Below are 25,647 nucleotides of genomic sequence, written 5' to 3'. Positions count from 1 at the left end.
GCCGACCGATAGTGGTATCCAGTAGTCACGTACCTTAGAGGATCAGTCTAGGTGTTGTCCAGCTTGAGGAGAAGGTCCCTTGCCCACACAAGAAGTGATATCTAGTTTATTAGGGAGAAGCTTTAAGTTGCCTAAGTATTCGCGCGCCATAGTCCCAGTCCCCCTTTCAAAATGCTAGGGGGACGACGTAAAAGGAGGCCGGGCTATTTCGCCTCTTCTCAGTCGGAAAATACGTAATTTTCGTCATTCGCGTCGCGCTGACGTGAGTTTTTAAGAACCAATGAGATGCTGGTTGTAATTTAGAGGCGGGGATTAACTCCGGACCTACGTTTGGATTGGAGATAAAGCTGGAAATGCGGCGAATTTAACCTTCTTCCTTATAAACTAGATATCACTTCTTGCCCACAGGAATGCTGTAAATTTCAGAGTGGTTAAACGAAAATGTGGTTAGGAAACTCAATTCTTGATTTTCAAAATTTCTTTATATTTGTTAAGTTAACTGTACTTTTATTAGACTAAATAATACTCTTTTAGAACTACAGTAATATATTAATATTATCTTTTTGTTGTTTTAGTAAAAACAAAAGTTGAGTGCGTTTTTTTTTGTTTTTTTTAACCGACGATTGAATTACTCTTATGCCGTTTTCCATTGGCATTTTAAAAGGAGTAATTTTTAGAGTGAGAACAAGATATCATTCATCTACTTTGGTTTACTTTAATATCGCTCCGTGGTTACAGATTGCAAACAGCCAATGGAAAACGGCAATAAACTTTCATTTAAACTTCCTGGAAAGACTCGACTGAAATCAGTTTTGTCTTTCTACGAAAATCAATTCACTGAAATTCTGGATACATGTTTCAAGTGAATTAATTTTAGAACAGGCGAGAGAAAGAATTCTTGCGAACTAAATTTCAGTACTCTCCTAATGAGTAACGGTTCAAAAAAACAACGCAAAACTTTTAAATATGTTTTAACACTCTGTTTTCTATAATATTAAATTTAAAACATGAAACCAGTCATGGCAATTAAATATCTCTTAAATGGGAGTCAATTTGGTGAAGTACTTATCGAAGTACTTGCGTAATTAAGGTTTAGAATCAACCTAATTTAAAGTCTAAGACAACACTCGTAACAGACCCCCAAAAACATTGGTATTAACATAATAAAATTCGCTAAGAAAACGTCCCTTGAAATGTACTAAAATAAATATCATTTTCATCGGGCATAATTAGTGCCTTGAAGAAAAGTTATTTTGACCGTAAAATTACGAGCGATAGACTTTCTTAATTGGAATAGTGACAGTTCAAATGGGTCTTTTCAGAGGAGCTAGTTATACGTGTTTAAAATGATTCTTGGTATCACCGTATTGTCCTATTCGTTGTTGATATTATATATATATATGTTTTCTATAACAAAACTGGGTCCTAAATCTAGAGATCCGTTTTATGACGCAAGGCCCATGGGTGATCGATGTATTAGAGTCGAACACGATACGGTTAAATACAGAAAGTTTTAAAGAATAGAAAAATGTTCTCAGGTTTATGCCAAGTTATGACTTTCACTGTTTTGTTTGGTACACTTTCAGCCCTTGCACTTGTACTTGCGACACTGAAAGAAAATATTTTGTTACGTTAATTTGAAGGTAAGTTCAGACTGCGAAACCTTTGCTGAAAAACGTCTCCAATTTTGTTACGGTACAAACGGGATTGGTTCAGCAAACATTACGTAACAAGAACGGGCGTATGCTTACAGTCAGCGGTAGAAACGGTAGCGGCGGATGAACTTTCATTGTTAAAATCGTAACTTCCATCAGGCCATTGAATTTCGATAAAGATTTTGTAAAGCCATACACCGACAATACCACCCAAATGAGGACCCACAATGGGGATCCAGAACCAATTGTAATCGCGGTAGCTATAATGCAATTGAAACCAACGTTACTTAGACTGCAATTGAATCTTAAGAAAGATAACCTACCTGAAGACATCATCACCCCATCCTGCAATAGCGGTGAATACTCTAGGTCCCAAATCACGCGCCGGGTTCAATGGGTTCATACAGTTCATGGCAAATCCGTAGAAGATACCGGTTAAAGACAGACCGATGGCTAGAGGATACATACCTTTCGTTACGCTCATGTTGCGCTCGTCCGTAATTGCGCAAATGGCAATCAGAAGTAATGCCGTAGCTACAACCTAAGGTATCAATTAGAAAAATGGGTCATTAGCAAAGATTTGCTAATTAAGTAAAGAAGTAATTTCACTGGGTTGGAAACGTAATATAACCTGGTCTCCGACGCAGTTGGCGCTGGTGACGTATTCCGTTGGGAAGCAAGAAAAGATCTGGGCTGTCGCGTTGACGTGTGGTGGAATTGAACGGAAGCCATCGTCGAATTGATCAATGGCGCCTAAAGAAAACGTAGGTTAGAAACTTTAGCTAAAACTGTTAGAGCCAATTGTCAACGGGTACACTCTGAACCGTTACAATTTGTGACGACATGTTTTAATTAAACTTACTTCTATAAACTAGAAACAAAAGTCCAGCCGAGACAAAAGCCCCCATATATTGGGCACTCATGTAAAACAAAACTTTTCTCCAAGGAAATTTGCCTATAGTAGCAAAAGCCAGTGTCACTGCCGGATTCAAATGACCTCCTGAAATGATTTAAATTTTATATTTATTTGACGGAAGTTCGTGGAATTTTTTGAGATGGGATTTGTGGTTTGTACTGACCAGAGACGCCTCCGGAGACGAATAAAGCGATGGTCAGTGAAAGTCCCCATCCGAATGGTACAACCGCAGGGGCGATACTACCGGCGCGACCCAAAAATACGGACGCCAGCATTGCATTTCCACATAACTAAATGAAAAATATTGAAAAAAGTATAATGAAGTCGTTGTATTTTTGTTAAAAATCAAAGTAATTATGTGATTTAATCGCTGTACAATTTACACCATAAGTATGGTAATTTTAATAAGCGAGACTTGGGTCTAATCTCTTTTAATCATTATTATTATTTATTCCCTCTCCGTGATGTTTCAAGAGAAAAATTGCATTATTTGACTGACACTTATCGCTGTTATGCTATTTATGTCTTAACCTTAACTAGAAAGAAAAACAAATAGGTATAGGATGTAAGGTTGACAGTCTGGGTCTTCTCATACGTCTTTGTCAAAGAGGAATGACCCCTTCGTTCTATGACAAATTGGGGGCAACTTCCCCGAGACACAGACCTTTTCGCTTTTAGCCTCGTCAACAATCGTACCCCCGAATTTCCCGCTGCTTACGTGTATGCAATACGTGCAAAGCAATCGAAACACACACAGACAGCCTTCGCGATATAACAGTTATTTTCATTGTTATATACAGTCAGTCGTATTTAGACTGTAAATTGGTTCCCCCTCCCAGTAGAGCGTGTAAGTGGCGCGTAATCTGGTTAGTTGGTAAACAATGATGCTTTGGATTTTCAAGAAACTAAGAAAACTGTATAATATTTGGTACAGTACAAAGTCGCATCCTTCATTAAGAAGTGATATCTAGTTTATTAGGGAGAAGGTATAAGTTGCCTGAGTATTCGCGTGCCATAGTCCGAGTCCCCCTTTCAAAATACAGGGGGGGGACGTAAAAGGAGGCCGGGCTATTTCGCCACTCCTCAGTCGGAAAATACGTAATTTTCGTCTTTCGCGTCGCGCTGACGTGAGTTTTCAAGAACCGATGAGATGCTGGTTGTAATTTTAGAGGCGGAGATTAACTGCGGACCTACGTTTGGACTGGAGATAAAGTTGGTAATGCGACGAATTTATACCTTCACCCTAATAATTTAGATATCACTTCTTGATTTATAAAATGGTGGAGGAATATGTCTTTCTCTATTTCACTATCTCTTTGAATTTTTATATATAATCTAGGACAATGTCAGGTTAGTAGATAGAGAATTAACAGCTCTTCATTCAAGATAACCCTCCTCACGCGTATCTTTAAAAGCGTAGATAATTTTACCATCAAGATTAAAAATAAAAAGAAATAATTTCATTCTTAAGTATTTTTTTTCTGGGAAAATACTTTATAACAAACAACAAAGCAAATGTAAAATTTAATTGAGTAATTTTTTATAAGTATTTCTTATCTATATCGCGTGAAAGATGGGAACTTATCTATCTGGAAACAATTTCATCGAGTAGCCTCAAAATTCGTGCTTAAACAATTTATGCCGAAGAAAGATATTTGTTCAGATAATCGCAAAATCTAGACTTTATAAAAAAAAATTACAAAATATAATCGTGATGTCGTAAGATATTCGTATTGAATGAACTACACTACCGCACTTTCAAAGTTAATCTACATTTAGGGGTAGAGATCCGGTTTACACGTTACGGAGTAAACCAGTTTTAATGGGCAACAAACCATTCACGTGGATTTCATAATATAAAACAAGCAACCGAATTCATAACCAAATTATTTAAAGGTAACGCGATGTAAAAAAAATAAGTGTTTCCCTTTTCTCACTAGCACTATAGCATCTTTATAAAAATCAACCAATCAGTTATCAATCTAATCATAAGTTTATAATGCCTCTAAGCAGAGAAATGGCTGCTACTCCTATGGCAATAGTGTTTGTCTGGCTCCCTTTAATGAAACCCTATACTCTCTCCGTATCATTTTTCACCTCAACTTCAACACAAAATTGTACTGCCTAGCCTAGCGTTTCTTTTATCCCTTTTAGAATGTTTCAGGACTGAAACCGCCTCTATCTCACGAGAGAGAGAGAGGGATTTGGGGTTTCTTAAGTAAAATTCGTTCCCCCCAATGCCTGCCTATACGAAACGTAAAAATCACCTTTATTCCATTGGATGATTTTTTATCATGTGACCCATTTAGTAATCGTCTCGACCGCGACAGATATTTCAAAATTTTCTCTCTTCGGATCTTAACGCTATACGAGTTCTGACGTCACAGAAGCCTGCGGAAGATGCCCAGTTGTAACCCGTATTTGTGTACTTAGAGGCATAATAAACTTATGCTCTAATATAATCAGTATTCGGTTTTAATTTCTCTAAAAGACTAAAAAGTTTTTATTCAATTCGGTTTGTTTATTTGAATGAGCTCAGGCATGATCTGGGAAGGGAATTACTTAGCAATTATGTTTTAATTGGCTTCAAGGAGATTATAAAAATGAGGAATACATGATAGATTTCTTCAACTTCGAACGCCCATAGACTCCATACTAACATCTGACTGAAGTTAAGGGGAAGGACTTAAAACTTCGTTCAATCTCCAACCCCTCCTTCCTCGCATCTCATTGGTTACTCGAATATATATGATGTTTCTTGATAACTTTGTTGTGGCACGCATAGGTCGCAAGCTAAGTCGATATCACGTGATTCCTAAGCTCCAATAAATTATGCCTGACGTCAGGGTGACGATTTCTGCACCTCTTTAATTCAAGCAGAAAGGCTCAGAAAATGACCTCTTAAACATTGCAAGTAGAAGAAATCTATTTATTCCTGGTTATAGAAACAAAGAGGGGAGAAAGAGGGAGAGAGAATCAGTATAGGCAGCCGTGATCCATGCGTGGTGAAAACGGGGGTAAATCTACGGTACACCTAGGCGCCTGAACGCAGCTTTCTCGCGCATAGTTGACATAAGGGATGACAGAGATAAGGCGAGAAGGTCAATCCCCCCATGCGCAAAGGATGTGCGCCCTAAAACTTAACGTACCCCCCTATTTTCCCATTTTTCGGGGGATTTTATAAAACGCGTTTCTATCTCCCTCTCTCTCTCTCTCTCTCTCTCTCTCTCCTCTTTGATAGAAACATCCTGTATGTCTTTTTAAACTTCTAAAAATTCCAGTATCGATGTCAACTACGCCCACCTTGATCTTGGAGGTTTTACAAATTTTATATTTTTAGCATAGACCGAAAATTGTCTTGTAGACGAAACAGGAAAAGTAATTCATCAAAAAGAGAAAAAAAGACTCGCGTGAGACGATCTTGACCTTCCCTATATATATATATATTTCTATTTTGCCTGTAACGTTAGATAGGTAGATATTGGAATTGGGACATTGGAAATCTATACTTATCTATATTGACTTACTTTCCTCTAGGGGATAAGGGAGAAAAAAAATCTATAAACGTCTAGGTTTCGAAGATATCACTTGAGGGACGACGCGATAGAAGCCAGAAGATACCATTTTAAAGGGTAGAATAAACAGGGTGTTCCAAAAAGGGTAATTATAGGGCCGAAGCATGTTCAGGGTTGCCACGGGTCAGGGAAAACCTGGAAAAGTCAGGGAATTTAAAAATGGGCCGAAAAGGTCAGGGAAAAGTCAGGGAATTTGATTTTAGTGGGTAAAATTTCTGGGAATAAGTCTTTATTGAAAGAGTAATGAAAGTTTCTCCTCATCCTCTCTTAACACATAAAACTCTAGAGCAATCCTTAAAAATGTCTAGAATTGTTTTTATAAAGTAAATGCCTTTAAAAAAATCTGTTATACTGTTATTTATAGTTAAAATGTTTCTTAATCATTTTGGTGCAACAAATACATTGGAAAACTTGATGTAGAGAGTTTATTTAATTATAAGCACTTAAAACGTGCTGTTAACATTACACTTTCGGCCTAAAAAGGTCAGGGAAAATCTAAGAAAAAGGTCAGGGGAAACGTGGAAAATTTAGGAATTTGGTTTAGAAAATTCAGTGGCTACCCTGATGTTTTGTGGGAAATTAATTTTGAGGCGAATATGTAACTTCGAGTCCTAAAGGTCGCCGAAAAATATGATAGAAGTATAAACATTTTCGACTTAAAATTCATTGAACGGTCCCGCTGTGCTTCGGTTCAATAATTACTCCTTTTTGGAATACCCTGTATATAAAGAACTAAGCTTCACTAGGTGGTACTACTAGGCGTTGTATGTACTACAATCAGCTTAGTGTTGAAACTCTTGTAAGGAGTGGTGAAAATTGGAAAGTAAAGGGGCTAGAATTTTGTAGTGGTTATGAATGAAAGAATTCATTGTTGAATGATGATGGTTCAGAAGGTACAAACTCATTTAATTTCAACGTTGTAACAGTGGCTCTTAAGTGAATTATTTTTTTTTTCCTTTCCACTCCTACCCGTTTCTTACTGCCCAACCTAGCCCATTTACAAACTTTTATTTAGGTATTACGTAACTATTGTATTATTTACCGAGATAGAAACTCCATTACGCGATGGAGCTAGAGCAGGTGCAAACGACGAGCTAATGTACAATTTGCCTTTGTATATACTAGATTTAAATTGAGTATCTTACTATCTTCATTATCATGGGCAAATTGAAAAAACAGTAAGTTAATGAAAGCCTGAAAGTTAGATTCCCACGCGACCGAAAATACGACTGAAACCCGGCGGAAAGGAGTTGGTTTGAGTCCGACGGAAGTTCCGTTCGACCAGGCATAACTTGTGTACTATTTTTTCGGTCGTGTTCGGCGTTACGCCACGTTCTCAGCCAATGAAATTTATCTAACTAACGACGTCATACCTTTCAAGAGCGCATGTGTACGCGGGATTAATCGATAGCCGCCATTTATATATTGTGTTTGTTATTAGATGTTACAAGTAGTTGACGAGGGCTTTTGGGAATATGCTACCCCAAGATAGAAAATAGTGTTTGCACCCTCGAGAAATCATTCCCATTGTCACGTGACCCAAGAACAATCTACCGCTAAACAAAAAAAATTCGGTCGTAGTATGAACGATCTACCGCGGGAGTCAGGTGTAAGTTCATATTTCTACCGTTGGCTGCGTAATTTCCGTCGGTGTTTTCGGTCGAAACCTTTAGCTTTTCTCTTTGGTCCAGAGTCAACGTGAATCGCGTGTTATACCTACACGCCCTTCTTACTGTAGACCTTACTCTCTGTTTTTTTCAGCTTAAAGTAACACTGTCGCTACGAACTTCGAAGTAATGTTCAATTTTTATCTTCAGAGACGCCGATTGCATGAACTTACAAAGGAACCTCCCTAAATTGGCCTGGTTTATATTTTGCGAGTAAGCAAAAATTACTTCACATTTGATAATCCAATTCCCATATTATCACCGATAATAACAAGCTAATTTCTCACAATTTGCGTAGAGAGTTGGCAATGATACTTGTCGGCGCCGTATAGACGGTGCCAATCTCCTCGAGATAATGTAAAATATTGACCCCAAAATTGTCTTCTAAACCAGCTTATTTGCGTTGTAAGAAACGTGTAAATAACACTTGTGACTTACCGTGTTCAGATAGACAATTCGGTTTACGAAATATTTTTGTTATCGTCTGAGATCTACTCTGAATTAGAGGGGTGGAGAATTATGGCAACCACTTCGTATTAACTATTAAAAATTACTTGAATTGCGTCATATTTTAAAGGGAGCATGAAGATTGAAACAATTGGCTTCAGTTATTAGACTCAAAACACTGGCGTTCATTTTTATTAGAGTTGACAATATTAGGATTAAAGAAGATGTCAACTAATGTGGCGCCCCTAACATTAATTTTACCTTGCCAAAGGCAGGAACCAACGAGAACTCGTTAACGTCGAGGGCGCAGCTAAAACTAGTCTCGCTAAGCTTATCGGCCCAGTTAACTTCACCCCTCGACTATGATGCCATCTAGTAGCATTTTCTAAAACTAAAACCACAGCCGAGACTTGCGTTGAACGTCCAAAATAAATTAGACAATTTTTTTACTAACAGTATTTTACAAATTGACTGCAATATTCTGTGACAACCGTTAGAACCAGGGCATGATAGAGGCTTGAAACATCTCCGTTTCTGCGCACTCTCAGACACAAAAAGGCTATAGCGCATGCGCCAAGAAGAGAAATGGAACTCAGCTCCTTTCTCTTTTAGTGTTGAAGTCATTTAAGTATTGAAGAGTATTAAAAATGACGCCTCAAAATAAAAAAAAACCATTAAGCCTTTTTACGGTATTTCATCACGGTTATAATAGAAAGTCAAAAATTCATTATGACCGATCTAAACTAGGTTACTATTTCATTATCCCTTCGATAAAGTATAATTAAAACTTTCTTTTGTAGAATAATGAGAATAAAAGAAAGTTGAAGGTAGCGTAGTTGTGGCAACGACTGATTGCCCCGTGGCAAAACATTACTCTGACCCTTATAGGGCATACATATAGCTTTTGTACAGTTTGTTTGCCTTTGGGGCAACCGAACGGGTCAAATTCGAGGCAATGGTATAGGGCGGCGTGCGAACCAGATTGCCCGAATTCAAAATACCCGAAGCGACTATTACAATTTTAATGAACTCAAAGCGAGACAACTTAAGAAAAAAATAAAATACAAAGAAACAAAAGTGAACCTTTTATGGTTTATTGGCGTAAAATAGGTGTTGCTCAAAACATTCTTTAGGACAATATTTATCTATTTCCAAAACTTATTAAAAAATTATTGATCTATGCACTACCATCCCTTTGAAAACCTTGAACTAAATTATATTTTTTGTAAATTACGTTGGTTGTGATAATGATAATTTTCCAATTAACTTTAAACTAATTGAAGAATATCGAGATAAGAAAAGTTGGTGATAAAAGTGGTAACCAGATGTGTGAAAGTCCGCTACGAAACTAGTAGCTTATCATTGACTGAAAAACCGCTTGAAATAATACAGACATCATCTCTATTGAATCGAATGCCCTTCCCTAATTTCCTTGAAAACTACCAAGTATTTCTTTTCTTTTTTTACAACCTCCTTGGAAATTCTAGTTATTACGTAAGATGGTAAGGTAGTTCAAAGACCCTCCTGATAAAAATATAGTATTAAGGAGGTGTTGAGCCCTAGATTATACGACGTTTTGTGAATGAAAAAAAACTCTAGAGATAATCACTAATTATGATAAAATTGGGTACGTTAAGCTACAATTTAACAGTTTGGGTTTTTTTTTTGGAGAGGAAATTTGGAAAACTGAACCGAATGAGGTTTCCTGTTGGGTGGAGGAAATAGGCTTTGGGTTCATAGTAGAAATAATAATTTGGAAAGTTAGCTAGGTACACTGGGCATGTTACTGAAAGTCTTCAATTAAATTTAGTGTATTCACAGAGTGGTGTCTGCAATCTACAACAACCCTTCTACCAACCAACTCTTGAGCTCTTTCTCATTCACTACTAGCTTCTCTAGAAAATCGACCAATCAGTGATCACTCTACTTTAATATTACCAGGGATAGATTTAATTTGAGAAGTAGGAATGAAAAACAGAGTAATCAGGGCGCGCGTCAAAGTCCCGGACCCCCTTCCCGTGACGGAGGGGTATTAAAGAAGAGGCGGGTCATAGCGACAGAGGTAAAAATGAATTACGCATTTTTTGCCGTCACCGTCAGCAATGTCATCAAAACGCAATTTAAGTGAGCCAATATGATAATTTAAACTTTTCGTTACGTGTTGGAGGGAGGGGCTCTATACTGGGTGGTCTATGAGTCGGACTGAAGTAAATACTAACCGTTCTCCATACCTACTTCTAAAATTAAATCTATCCCTGATATTACCATTTATATTTTTATAATTTTTTCTAAAATACGAAAATAGCCAACCAATTTGGTTCATTTTAATGAACTGAGGCATTGAACTGATTCTATGACGATTACCATGACTAGTATAACAGAAAACCTTTGAGCGATCAGACGTAGTACTATAATAAAGAATATATACACTCAGGTGACACCAAAACCAGCCAGCAGTTATGGGGCCTAAAAACAAAGCAAAAGCAAAATGAGAACGAATTCAGCTTTTTAACAGTTACAAGTATTTAATCAAATAATAGATTGAGACATCAGTCGTTCTTGAAAGGCACTTGAAAGCTCCCTATCTTATTTAAATAAACTATAAAAGATTATCTACCTACTTAGACAGATCGATTTATTATCTTAAACCACTTGAAGAATTTTAATCCTAAACCGTTTGACAGCTTTCGTCATAACTTTACATTCTTAAAAAGATTGACTCGTTAAGCTTAACGTTATTGATGTAAACTGGTTGATGGGATTTGTTTGTAAAAGGGAAAATGTTAAAGAATGGTTTAATGTTTATTTGTGTTTGTACGAGTTCTTTAATTAAATAAAGGATGTTTCTGATAAGTCAGTCATAAATTAAGGATATGTTCTTTATCCGATTTTGAGTCGCTAAAACAGGAAACCTTGCACGTTTAACAATATTTTCTATAGCTAATTGAAAACCATTCACGTTTAAAATAGATTTGAAAACGTAAACTAAAATAAAACAAAAGTTTCTGGTTGAGAGAACTGGGCCTAATGCTGCATCGATTCACGATTTTCCGTTAACGGACCAGCGACGGCGCAAAACATTATCCGAAACTACACTTCCAACCGTATAAATTGAAACATTAAAATTTCCGTTAACTATTTTTACAATACGCCATAACTATCGTAAACGTCAACTGATATAACTGAAATTTTTCATAGTGGTTCATCATAACGTGTAGTAAAACAGCGTCGAATTTCGTTATAATCAGAGGACATCTTGAAAAATGGCGACCAAAACTTTTATTAACAGTGATTGCATCTTCCAAAATTAGTTTCGCTACCCTCTAACGGTGCATATAAAATAGATCAGAATTAGACTTAAAAAATTGTATTTCCTTGTCACTATTTCTTTCAAAAAAAATCTGCAAATCTTTTTATGTTTACGAAGAGGCACGTTTCCGCCCGCGCGATTTTTTGACTTCAATTGAATTGTATTTTATTTTATTTTATTTTACTTTTTTTTTATTTCATAGATTATTCGAAAAAGGGAAGATACGGTATTATCTAGATTCTAGAAAAAAATAAAAACGAAATTTCAAAATAACAAAAAAAAAGTGAAAAAGTTTATTCGTAAAATTATATAAAGGGCATTGAATTTTTTGTTGTGGAACGCCCCTCTAGATTGATTTTTTTACGGTTCTCTCTTCTTTTGTCGTTGATATTTTACATAATGCACGGGCGTATCTACGCGTGCGCCGAATCATGAACGCGCCTCGAATACTTAAAAACCGAGGGATAATTCACTAAGCGACTCTTGAGATTTTACAGATCGCTGGCATTTTTTTAAATAATAATTAATTTGATTATTAAAACAATTTGAATAGAATTTTGATTTTTATTCGAAAGAGCGTGTAAAATTATTCATATTTTTAATTGGAACCATCTATTTTCCTATAATATTAAAGAAGATAATTAAGTTATGATGGTCCCACGCGCTAGGACTTTGCATAGAGTTATAAAATTCTATTGGATAAATAGTATCACGTGAAGCGTTCGTCCAATAGTTTTTGGCACAAAGGCTTAACACGTAAACTATAAGAAAACTTAATTGCTTGTATCTTCTTTAATATTATAGATAAATAGATGGTTCCAATTTTAGATATTAGTAATTTTATACGCTTTTTTAAATTGAATTTAAAAAAATACTCTCACATTTTCTTTTAAGAGTAACGTACCCCTTGGTTAACACTTAACTTTCTTAAGCCTTTCTGGTCTTTCTTGACTTTCTCGATATTGTTTGAATGAACTACTTTCCCCTTTTCAGTTATATTCCCACGGTTAACACCTGGATTTCCCCAAAAAAATCTTAAACCGCCCGAATCTTGACCCTCTGTATCGGGAACAAGCGCATGCACTTAAACCTTCCTTCTTATTCAAATCTAACTTAATGTTGGCTTTATTAAAGAAATAAATAAACTTAAAAACATTTCATTTAAAGTTAATTTAGAAACCATCGTAACAAAAATTTATAATATGTAGCTTGATTACTTTTTCCTAATTTCCGTCGCTGTTTCTTTGTGCAAAGGTAAGAAAAATTAATATATTGTTTATTATTCGACGATGGTTTTGGTTTTTATTTTGGATTTTTGGAATCGGCCCATCATCACGTATTTCTGGAGAATTAGGAAGTTTGAATTCAAGTGGGCAGGTAAAGGTACTCGAGTTCCAAATGGTTCATTAAATTTCCTACATTGATAGTTTCAAAACTAAACTTTGCCTTGCAGTTTAAGGTGCGAAAATTCTGTAATTTATTACTAAACACGTTTTAAATGATTTTGCTTCGATAATTTTGTGGCTCACGAATTTTACCGTAATGGTAACGCAAAACCATCCGTAAGAATGAATTTAGAAATGCAGGGTGTTCTAGTATCATGGTTTTATGGGTAATCAATTTTAAGCCGAAAATGTAAACTTTTATGACAATACAATCATAACTTCTGTTAGGCAAAATGTCACAGAACATTTTAGACTCAAAACGGCCACTATATTTCCAAGAAGCGATATCTAGTTTACTAGGGAGAAGGTATAAGATGCCAAAGTATTCCCGAGCCATAGTTAGTCCCAGTCCCCCTTTCAAAATTCAAGGGGGGACGTAAAGGGAGGCCGGGCTATTTCGCCTCTCCTCAGTCGGAAAATACGAAATTTTTGTCATTCGCGTCGCGCTGACGTGAGTTTTCAAGAACCAATGAGATGCTGGTTGTAATTTAAAGGCGGGGATTAACTCCGGACCTACGTTTGAACTGGAGATAAAGCTGGAAATGTGGCGAATTTTATACCTTCTCCCTAATAAACTAGATATAACTTCTTGGTATTTCGGTGCTACCATAGTTTTGGAACGCCCTGTATATAATAACTCAAAGCATTTAGGGAACAAGACTCCCATCTTTAAAGGTCAACCAGACATCAAATGTGAGATTGAAGATTCCATAAGAACGAATCTGGGTTACTAGAATCATTTTATCTATCAAGTTTAGATAGAGAAATGTCAGCCGTTTAAAAACATGGTCTAGGGCATCATGCTACTGAAAACAAGAACACATCCTGTTAAGAAAATATAACCGAATAAACTTGGGATGATCGTTTGTTCGCCAGAGGTTGAGGATATACTTAAGCTCGCCAATTAACTATCTTGGTGGTCTAGAGCACATTCCCAGACAATGCCTCAATTCATTCAAATGAACAAAGAGAATTGGCTAAATATTTTTGTCTTTTAGAGAAATTTAAACAAGATAACTGGTAATCTTAAAGTAGAGTGGTCACTGATTGGTCTCTAGACCCAAAGAAGATAGTAGTGAATGAGAACTAGAGATCAAAGAGAAGTGGTGTAGGTCGCAAATAAGATACTGGTACTACACCAAAACTGAAGGCTGCTTTCATTAACCTCCCCAGTGCTAAGATCATTTTAAAAATTAATATTTTCTATTTTACATTATACATAGTTTTCAGATAAGGAGGATTGACACTATTTACACCAGGAGGCCAGGCTATTTGGCGGACAAAGTGCAGTACCAAGTAGCCATGCCTCCTGTTCTAAATGGTGTAAATTATCCTGTGTATTAGTATGTATTAGTATGTATTAGTAGTATCAGAAGTATATAATACTTCTCTTCGAGAGAAGTGTACCGCAAAGCGGGGTAAGTGTAACGTCATTCTTCCGAACATCGGATCATTCGGAGCAAGGTTACTAAACCGAATCACATACGCGATAAATAGTTCCCTCATCATTACTCTATAAGCGATTAACTATTTGGCAAGACGTGCTTGTGGATTTTGTCCCACCCCAAGACGAGGTTTGTGGGTTGATTGCTGGGAATTTAGTACCAAACAGTTATAGAATTCATCTTACGGTGCGATGCCCATCTGAAGTTTGATGAGCGGGAAAGCAAACAAAAAGGGTGAGCATGGAAAGAATGACGTTACATAACTTAAGTATGAAGAGGATACAGAGTGGCATCCTTCTTCTATTATCCCCTTCTGGTAGTATGTAGTATAGTATTCCTCAACAGGATTTTTACATAATAATTATTTAAGAATGATCATTTAAGTGTCCCATTAAGTTCAATCTCAAGGCAGTAGAATGAAACAACTTCCAATATAAAAGACCCACATATTTCCATTAGGTTAAACATTCAAATGGTTTTTCATCAAAATTACAATTTCCGTTTCTCGTCAAAAAGATGAATGCTTTCGGAGAAAAGTGAGGGATTTTTAAATGCATGACGTGATTGACAACGTTCCACGCGCCCTACAAGTGTCCATAAAAAAATTTCAGAAAAAAAATAATATATGGGAGGGAGAGGTTGATCAAGCAATTGTAAAGTGTTTATAGTTGGATTTTATACTGCCATTATTGTATACAATGTTACCAGTTTAGATGCCTCAAGCAACGCGTAATGCGAGTAACAGTGGCCTTAGTTCAAGTTAATACAGGACACAGTAACATGGACTAGAATCCTGTTGAATAGGATTTTACAATAGTAACTGCGTGATAAGGATTTATACGAAGTTTCCAATTTAACCAATTTCTTTGATATTTCCAGGACTTCAATATATTAAAAATTTATATGTTCTCTTGTATGTTACAGTTTACCCACGATTCCTTGAATAGAGATATTAACCGTTGAATTTCTAAAACCAAATTAATTGATAGCTTGTGAACGTATTTCATGGTTCATCTTTTAAAACTATACTTCATACTAACCTAACTAAACTATAGACCCCATTCAAAAGACGCGGTGAAATAGAGTCGAGTGTTTGGTCACCTGGTTTTTTAAGACATTACATTGATGGGTATGTGGAAAACAACAAAGACGTAAATTCAGATATTGTTTCATACAATACTGACCATCCACATCCAATTTGGTTGTGGACTGGTAACTTTCAAGCCCTATCTTACGTCTTTGTGTCAACGTTCCTTCTTAACCCAATATCAAGCAGATGATACTGCACCGCCCCCTTTCGATAAGGGTCTATTACTATAAGCAAAAACCACGAATCAAATTAAACGTTGAAGGCATAGATAAAGGAAGATAAAACGACAATCATACGGTTAACTTATTAACTACTTCTTATAACTATCCATGATAAACTAAACTAAATATACATTACATATAATCAGGAATGATAGAGCCATTGTATGAACATTTTCTCAACGTATCTATGCGAATTTTGTGTGAATCGTGAAGTATGACGAATTTTTTTTCGCCAATAATCTATCTCACCGGACGTTGCATTTTGCGCGCTAGTTTGTCCTCGCGTTGCTAGTAACCAATGAAATTACAGATAGAAAGACGTCAGAACTATAGACCTAACGGATACATCTCAAGCCCAGCCCACAAAACTCGCATAGAAATTAGCATGGCAAAATGATTCCTATGAGCCGCATCTATTCCTGATATCAGAAGGGGATAATAGAGGAAGGATGACACTCTGTATCCTCTTAATGCTTTAGTTATGTAACGTCATTCTTCCCAGGCTCCCCCTTTTAGTTTGCTTTCCCGCTCATCAAACTACAAATGGGCATCGCACCGTAAGGTGAATTCAATAGTTGTTTGGCACTAAATCCCCAGCAATCATCTCACAAACCTCGTCTTGACGTGGGACAAAATGCACAAGCACGTCTTGCCAAATATTTATACTCTAATAGAGTAATGATCAGGGAACTAATTATCGTGTATGTGATTCGGTTTAGTAACCTTGCTCTAAGTGTTCCGATGTTGGGAAGAGTGACGTTACACTCACCCCGCTTTGTGGTACACTTCTCTCGAAGAGAAATATTATATACTTCTGCTGATATGCATAAATTAAGCGACCAAACCAAATAACGAATATCCAGTCCATTCTAAAGTATCCTTGGTTTATATAAACGCGAACTTTAAAAGAATATCCCGAGGGACATAACCGTATTTTGATTTAGTTCTCGGGCTCTCTCGGAAATCCACGGTAAGAAATCAAGAGAAAAAAAAAACCGGTCCAAACTTAACTTTTAATTGACCTTTTTCAGCCGCCGGGATAGTTTGCTGAAGATCATTTAGTGTAGTTTATAGTCTCTGTATATACATATCAATTCTCCACCTCCCAGTTTTGTACTCGCAATCGGGGCAGGCCACAATTTGGGTGTGAGAGGTTGCCCTTAACCCGAGAGGCAAGACATTCGTTTAATTATAATTAATTGTTTTATTACATTAAAGTAATTATACCAAAATAACCCGCGTTGGAGATGAGAAATTTATTAATTATTATTTTAGGTACTTACAAATTTAACGATTTATTATTAATTTTAATATTTTATTTATATTATCGCATCATGAGTGTCGAACACCTCGAATTGTATTTTAGCCCAAATAGGTCGAAATATGGGACCGGATACTCTAATTTTCTTTTATAATATTTAATTTATTTTGATAGATAGTTTGACCTTGTTGTAATGTTAATTTTGTCATAGTTACAATTTAAGTGTGAAATTTGGGTTTTTTACAAGTAGTGTAAATTTGTGAAAACGTCGTTAGGAAGTTGAAGAAACTGTAGCAACCCAAGTTGCGCACCCGTGCCGTTGTACCTTATTGCCTAGGTTTAAACTACGTATCAACATTTGTCTATTTTGCAAACGAATTAAGCAAAAACTACGTGTCACACTTCTCGCGTTAAATTTCTCCGCCATTTTTTGCACGTTATTTTCAACTTGTTTGAACTCTTACTGCTGTTGCTTAATTTAACCTTTCAGACAGACAATGATCTCGCTGTCATAAGCCTTCCCTATACGAAGAAGGGTGAAGGTTATTACACCACATTCGGTGATGTCAAACTATTATTATTTCATAAGAGTTTTATCATAGACATGTCTAATAGAAATGTTTTCTTTTCATTGTATTTCTTCCCTTAAGCAGATGTTTATTGTAACTCAAACTTAGTGTATCCGTAAGCAATGTATTTGACCCCGGTGTCAGCCTAAGGGCGTCTTTATGTTTGAAATATATTTCCCATTGTCTTCAAGAATATTTCATAATGTTTCAAAAAAAATTAAGTTACGCCAAGGAGCATTTATACCCCAGGAGTGGAAATCTTTAAAGGAGTCGATTTCAAGTCGATCTCATTCTCACTGCTAGGTTCTTCGACAAGAGACGGTACTGGTAAGTGATATTTAGTTTGCCCAAGTACTCTGTTCTCCTATAGTGTATACCTCACTTTCTACTATTTACATTTGCCTTTGATCATACCATACTAGACTTTGATCTCGGAAAGTTATTCAAATAAAAGGTTCAGTAGAACGGAAATGTGTATCGCGTTTGTAAAGTTAAACACAGAATTGAGCGTTCAATTTCAAGTTAAACCCCATGAATGAAAAGAAACTCATTAAAAGTCAATTTTAAGCGACTCGCTATAATATACCCGCCCCGTGAGAGAATAAGCTCGCTTTGGGCAACGAAAAAGAAAAAAAAGAAATGGTAATCTTGGTCGAGCGAACACAAACGTAACCCACATTCGGTAGATGGTTTTTAAATGCTGGGCTTTGCCCTTATAACTTAAAAAGTTCTACACTACAAGTTCGGAACCGAAACAAAAATTAACAACCAGATTTCGAAATAACGGGGGCCATTTATGTCTGGTTCAGAGGAAAACGTACGAAAGTCATCACACCCTCCTCAAAATTAAGAGCTTCGAGCATTTAAAACTTGTTCAAGAGCATTTTGCAACTTCTTTTATCCAAATCACGTTAAACATTGTGGATTAATAAGCCTTTTACCGAGCAATGTGGGAAAGCTCAGCGATCTGAATTTTAAAACTTTTTGTCGGTAAGGCGATACCGATGACGATAAAATTGGGCATAGTAGATTTCAGACCCAACTAAAAAGTAGTAAAATTTGTAAGAAAGATGTACGCAATTGATTTCACCAATTAATATTAATTATTATCAAAATTAGTAATTGATAGTGATATAAATCTGTGCATAGTGTGCAGACAAGTGTTGCCAGTCATTTGTGAGTGAAATTAACCGTTAACTACAACCGACTGAAAAGCTTGTAGTAGTTCTGTTCGATTCATATGATTCAGTTCATACCTGAGATGCACACACAGACAAAAAATTAGTGTCCCAGATAGCAAAATCTCTTTGAATATTTTTGACTCAAAATCGCACTAAAAACATTCCCCCTTAGCGTTGGTTGATATCTATTTATTGCTGGCATTGAGGGTAAAATAACATAATTCACTAAGCCATGTTTTAAATTGACGGTCAGTAGCTAAAATCAAGAAGTGATATCTAGTTTATTAGGGAGAAGGTATAAATTCGTCTTATTTCCAGCTTTATCTGAAGTCCAAACGTAGGTCCGGAGTTAATCCCCGCCTCTAAATTACAACCAGCATCTCATTGGTTCTTGAAAACTCACGTCAGCGCGACGCCAATGACGAAAATTATGTATTTTCCGACTGAGGAGAGGTGAAATAGCCCGGCCTCCTTTTACGTCTCCCCTTGTATTTTGAAAGGGGGACTGGGACTATGGCGCGCGAATACTTAGGCATCTTATACCTTCTCCCTAATAAACTAGATATCACTTCTTGCTAAAATTAACTGATTCAACCCAAACTCATCGCTAATGCAATCCAATTTATCGAACTTCTGCTCGCATACCCCCAAGCTCTAATTTAGTCAAAAAGCTAGCTCTGAATTGCGAAGCTTCAGGTTATCCAATAACCTGACCATTATGATTTATCTTGTAAAGCTTCATATTCTTGACAAGGCTGTCTTGACTGAAACCTATTGTTACGTGGAAAATAACTCAAAATTATTTATTGTCGCAAATCTTCTTTTCCACCTGCTTGGGAAAACAAACAGAGCTGAGGCTGATCACCAGCACATAAACTATAAAAAGTACATAAATATCCAATATGACAAGGTAATTGTACACCTATCCCTTTTAAAAACAACGTACGTGTTAGAATACGGGTTCTTCCAAGCCAGGTGAATATTTATATGGATGTAAATAAGAAATATTGGCCCTAAACAACGTGGAGAAAAATGAAGAGAAATTTCCGACTGAGGACGCAAAGACGCATTTATCTGAGGAATTTAAAGTATAAAGATAACGTGAAGAATGCCAGAGCAAATGGCGCGATCTGGAATGTTGTTTACTATAGACCCGAGTGGTCTTAGCTTAATTACTCGAGCTCTGATGTTGTAACACCAAGTATTTAGAATAGTTGGAAAGGGAAATAATACTTAATTACGCCACTAATTGTTCTAACTTTCATCTGTGTTTTTTCTCTTTTCCTTAAAAAACACTTGTCCCATGTCAAGACAATCAAGGTTTGTGGATTGATTGCTGAGGATTTAGTACCAAATGGTTTTAGAATTCACCCTAGCACGGTGGGATGTCCATCTGAAGTTTGATGAGCGGGAGAGCAAACATAAAGGTGCATGAGCGTGGGAAGAATCACGTTACATAACTGAATTAGTATTAAGAAGATACACAGTGTCACCCTTCTTCTATTATCCCCTTCTGCCCTTTTGATACCATTTAGCCAAGATACTTCGCGGAGAAAGTGCAGTACCAAATAGGCTGTCCTACTGGTATAAATAGTAGCAGGCCTCATAGTCTGAAAACTATGTTTGTACAGGAATAGATTTAATTTTAGAAGTAGGAATGGAGAACGGTTTGCATTTACTTCAGTCCGACTCAAAGCCCAGTATAGAGCCCTCCCTCCAACACCTAACGGAAAATTTAAATTTTCTTATTGGCTTACTTCGACCACGTTTTGATGACGTTGCTGACGGGTACGACGAAAAAAACGCAATTCCTTTTTACCTCTGTCGCTATGACCCGCCTATTCTTTCATACCCCTCCGTCCCGTGGAAGGGGGTCAAGAGACTTTGACGTGCGCCTACATTACTCTGTTCTCCATTCCTACTTCTAAAATTAAATCTATCCCTGGTTTGTATAAAACTAAATGTTACCAATCAAAAGCAGAACCTTACCCTATTAATCTCATAGGTATGTTATTAGCAATAAAAATTTACAGTATTTTTGATAGTAAGGGTCGAGGTTTTTGCCAGCCAATAAAAGGGCAATTGGAATATGAGACGTTTCTTATCTTGAAATCATAAACCTTCCTACTTTAAATAATTTTATAATATATGCATACGTTTATTATAAGACAAAGTTTCTAAGGCATAATCTTTGCTTCTCTCTGCAGCAAACTGCTGTCTTGAAATAGAGCACGACAAGAGTGTCGTTGATAACTTAGTGGATGAATACTTTACTTATGATAGACTAATAAATGATCAAAGGTAGCGCGCTATAATGACGTAAACAGGATATAGCGTCTAATAAGTAATATAACCGACCATAAAACATAAAAATAACCGCCGTAGAAACAGAGTCCAATCTGTTAGGCATAATTATGTTTTCAATCAAAGATTTACTTAGAAAGGAGAGATTAATAACAAATGTAAATAGAATTAAGTGACAGTAAGGTGGAACATTTACTCTATTTCTTTCGCTTAATAGAGCTACCTCAGTTGTGACGTTCGTGCCTAGGTAAAACGTCACACGATTAGCTTTGGCAGTAGGCGGCCATGTTTAGTACCGCTATGGTTCACTGTGCAAATAGCATGGGTGACATCACTCTGAAGCTTCACAGATAGCTCTATAGATCATTCAGCTGGTAGTTTGAGCACCTTGTTGCGAAACATTGATGTGTATATGGACAACAAGACTTTTAAATTGAGATACGGCTTCAAACAATACGGACCATCGAAATTTGGTGCGGGACTGGTAACTTTGACGCCCTGTCTAATTAAGGTCTTAGCGTTCATATAATGTCCTGTCAATGTTCCATCTTAACACTATTTCAAGCAAACGATACAACCCCATCCCTTTTGAAAAGAGTCCCTTGCATGCTCATCAAAAATAAGATTCCATAGTTCTAGTTTATTTCCTATTATAAACCGTCCATATCGTGTGTTGTGTGTTAGGACTTAAGAATTTCTCTAGGTAAACGCTACGAGAATTATATCATTCTAGTTTGTGGTCGACCTAAATGATATATATTTAAAACAAAAATTATCCTGGTTTAAAAATAGATTGGCCTTTAAAATAGACGCTCTTTATAATAATAAAAAATACCCAAAAAAATGAACGCAAATACAGTAGGAGCCATTATTTTTACGATTATTATACGCGGTAAACAAAATTCCTGTTTATTTCGTTTTGTAAAGAGAAAAACAACGCTTTATTGTTCGAGCGCGAATAAGGAAGAACTTCATTGAAGCAAGCTATTGACCTGGACTTGATAACCAGCAGAAAATCGCGAACTAACGGTAAAAAATATCATACCCATAAATACGTCTTTTAAGAAAAAGGCCTCGTTTAAATATATTTTTTAAACAGAGTGTTTCTGATAAGTCTGCCATAAATTAAAGGCCGACTTCCAGCAGCGAAAAGGGTTCTAGCGAACTGAAAACCTAGCATCGAGAGTAACAATGAAGCGACCGTGCCGATTTTCGAATCCCCGCTGGGGAAAAAGTTGGCTAGAAAAGGCTTCTAGCTAACTGAAAACCGTGCAATGTGGTTCTAGCGAACTGAAGATGAACAATAGAGAATTTCCTTCAGAGGAAAGCAAAAATTTGGGAGGAAAAAGGATTTCTATTGTTTATCTTCTGTTCGCTAGAACCACATATAGCACGGCTTTCAGTTAGTTAGAACCCTTCCAACTTTTGCCCCAGCGGGGATTGAAAATCGGCACGGTCGCTCCATTGTTAGTCTCGATGCTAGGTTTTCAGTTCGCTAGAAACCTTTTCGTTGGAAGTCGGCCTTTAAAGAGGGATGCTCTTTGGATGCACGATTTTGAGTCCATAATGTAACTTCTATCTCCATTTTGCCCTCAGGGAGACTGTTTTCAAGTTAAGATTAGAGTCATTATTTTACGAATGACCCCTTAAATTAAATTAAGAAACTGATTTAGACAAATAATTCTAATTTAATTAAGGGGTCATCCCTAAAACACTCAAATCCTAACTCGAAAACAGTGGCCCTTAGGGCAAAATTAAGATTTCTGCCTGATTCTATTCTACTCCGTCTTTTGTGAAAGGTGTATATTAAGTAATAGTTTTATTTAAACAAATTAGGGAATTAACAGCTTAATCATCGCTTCAAACATAACCCTTAACACGGAGAAGCTAGTGAAACTAAAATAAATTAGTCATTAAAGTCAAATTACTAATTATTCAAGGGAATTGAACCATCTATAATGAAACAAAGGCGCAGCGATTGAAAAATTAAAACCCACTAAGTTAAACTGGATTCATTCAGTATAAAGCCTTTATTATTTCGTTGGTACTTTAAAATAACTGAAGCACGTGATCTCATTTAAAAGTTGGGAATATTCATAATGGTTTTCCGGACAATGAAATCATCAAATTTTTGTATTCTTTTTTATTTTACAACAATAGACAAGATCATCCCACCACGATTGTTTATGGTAAAAAAACTAAGGATTTGGCAGAAATTCAAAAAACTTCTAAGCGCTATAAAACTACAGGGTGTTTCAAAAAGGGTAATTATAGGACAATAGTACAGTGGGACTGAAAAATATATTGCCCATGGTAAGTTATACTGTACTTAGTGTTCCTAACAACCCTTCTTTGAACACCCTGTACAGTTTCTAAGCGTATGGCTTAAGCCATTGAACACGTATAGTGGGAGAGGAAAACTGGGAGAACGATGGTAGTACCAGCGATGGCAGATTAATTCTTACATAAACTACACTTTAAAACAATCACGTAACGGTATGGTCTAGTCCAGTTAAAATAAATAGGAAAAAAAAGTTAAAATAAAAAAGAATTCTTTAGATCAAGGTTAAATATAGAGAGAAAAAAAAATTGAAGGCGGAAGAATTTTCTTCGAATTTCCTTAACTTCTTTAAATATCTTACCAATTTATAGGAAAATTTCTTAAAAGGTCTTTGACACCCGTTGTTAAGTTAGGGTAAATTTATAGTTATTGGAATTTCCTGGTATTGAAACCATACTTGACTATTGTTGCAGTAAGTTTAAGAAATTAACTGAAAACGTGTTAAAGTTCTGCACTTATTTCAAATTTCATTTATGAATTTTTTTAGGAGTTAGGTCCATATTGAAAAGCATGTGCGGATTTCCTCGCGCCAAACTTAGAAAGATCTTATGTACGGTTCAAAGTTCAAATAATTGTTTCAACTAGCCTAGACGTTTTCGCAAAAATTTATGGGTCTCTATTCAAAATATTAATTTCAAGATCATATAATTTTTTAATTCCATTTAACTTAAATATATATTTCATTAAATAAATTGAAATTAGACGTTACGGAATTAACTTTTTTTACCAACTATATAAGTTTAAAATTAAATAGAATAACTAACTTCAAATCTTTAAATTAATATTAATAATACTTTATATTGAAAAAAATAATTAAGTATAAAATAAATAATTAGAATATGAAATTAATTTCTTACCGTTAAAACCAAAGTTCCCAAGAACTCAGCCATCGCTTCTCTAACAACATCATTTTGAACTTTCATTTTTTGCCAAATTGAACTATCCGAGTTCAACATTTCGTGAAGTAAAAAATTAAACTAAACACCCGGTACCGAAAAACCGAAGTTAAATTTAATTTAAACTTGAAAGAAGCCAAAAATATCTAAGAAAATATTAAGGTGAACAGCGCGGCTATCCGTAGTCAAATGCTTAACGCGTAAAGTGTCAGAGCTTTTTTCGCAAAAAATTCGGTTCAATCGCGTGGAGACTAAAAGCGGCAAAGCCGGGTTTTGGAGAGAGAGAGAGATAAAAAATATATGCCCTGGTTAATTTTTTGGGCCGCTGGTATTTCAGTGAACTAACGGTAGAGCGGGAGAGAGACTTTAGTAGAAAGATAGGTAGGTAAATAATAGTATATATAAATATTACCGGAGCGACAAAGGGGGCGCGCAGGTAGCCGGTTTCCAATAGGCGAGTGTGAGGTATCTTTCCTTCAAGCAGAGATATACTAGAGACAGATGAAGTGCTTTGGATGCGAAATATTTGCTTCTGATAGTAAATTTAGATGGTGTACGGACAAGTGTTGCCCGTTTTTTGAGAGTGCAATTCAACCGCTGTCTACAACATATAACTTGATTCGATTCAGATCTTTCACTTCGAAACCCGAGATGATCTCACAATTGACTGGCAACCCTGAAGCACAATTAAAGTTAAGAAACGGTGTAGGAAACTTCTCAAGTCGTTTTAGTGCACACTATCTCTAGCACAGCGGAAAAATAGACTAATGAACATGAATGTTCATAAACATACCTTAACTAGGAATATCATTACACCCAACTTTGAAGGCTCATAACTCTGGTTCTATAAGAGATACGGGAATGTTCTTTGAGTATGTTATAGTCCTATTTGCCCCCATCCAACCATACTAAAAACTTGGGGTTACGACAAACAGGGGCCGAGTAATTTAAATTAAGCAAAATGTCCATAAACATACCCTCCAAAGGAATAGCATTACACTATACTTTGGAGGCTCATAACTCTGGTTCTACTAGAGATACGGGGATGTTCTTTGAGTATGTTATAGTCCTATTTTCCCCCATCCAACCATACTAAAAACTTAGACATCAACCATACAGTTTGACCAATCAAATTTGGCATTGAACGGTACGCGTTTCTTTTAACACAAGCTTAGAAAGTCCGGTCAGCCATGACTTTGATGAAGAGGATACAGAGTGTCATCCTTCTTCTATTATCCCCTTCTGGTGATATTAAAGCCTCACTGGTCATAGACCAAAGTTTCCACCCTGTATGGTTTAGTCTATTTCGGGTGAAATTCACCTT

At 36.2% G+C, this 25,647-nt stretch overlaps 1 protein-coding gene across 4 annotated transcripts; it reads right to left on the bottom strand.

The window, feature by feature from the left end:
* Positions 1 to 476: 476 nt before the first annotated feature.
* On the bottom strand, positions 477 to 25,236 carry LOC149625152 (aquaporin-7-like). 4 transcript variants are annotated; one of them, XM_089851919.1, is made up of 9 exons: positions 25,117 to 25,236; positions 24,736 to 24,999; positions 24,285 to 24,664; positions 2,735 to 2,861; positions 2,518 to 2,655; positions 2,287 to 2,408; positions 1,979 to 2,196; positions 1,752 to 1,915; positions 477 to 1,609 (listed from the first exon to the last, which is right to left on the bottom strand). In XM_089851919.1, exons 3-9 carry the CDS (start codon positions 24,381 to 24,383, stop codon positions 1,560 to 1,562), a joined length of 918 nt encoding a protein of 305 aa, XP_089708045.1. In that variant the 5' UTR covers positions 24,384 to 24,664; positions 24,736 to 24,999; positions 25,117 to 25,236; the 3' UTR covers positions 477 to 1,559. The 4 variants fall into 4 exon arrangements, with proteins under 4 accessions (XP_089708045.1, XP_089708046.1, XP_089708048.1 ...); XM_089851920.1 differs by having other exon boundaries at positions 24,285 to 24,574; XM_089851922.1 differs by lacking the exon at positions 24,285 to 24,664.
* Positions 25,237 to 25,647: the final 411 nt, after the last annotated feature.

Source organism: Phalangium opilio, unplaced genomic scaffold (assembly GCF_054372755.1).
Source record: "Phalangium opilio isolate 3A_F unplaced genomic scaffold, DU_Popi_V2 ptg000105l_1, whole genome shotgun sequence".
Taxonomy (NCBI): Eukaryota; Metazoa; Arthropoda; class Arachnida; order Opiliones; family Phalangiidae; genus Phalangium; species Phalangium opilio.
This window is presented reverse-complemented; position numbering and strand designations above follow the sequence as displayed.

Excerpts from the sequence above, each read along its gene's own strand:
- LOC149625152 (XM_089851919.1), bottom strand. The coding sequence starts at position 24,383 with ATGTTGAACTCGGATAGTTCAATTTGGCAAAAAATGAAAGTTCAAAAT. Across the intron at positions 2,409-2,517 it reads TTTGTTTCTAGTTTATAGAA|GCGCCATTGATCAATTCGAC; the intron begins GTAAGTTTAATT and ends CGTTTTCTTTAG. Across the intron at positions 1,610-1,751 it reads TACCGTTTCTACCGCTGACT|TGTCGCAAGTACAAGTGCAA; the intron begins GTAAGCATACGC and ends ATTTTCTTTCAG.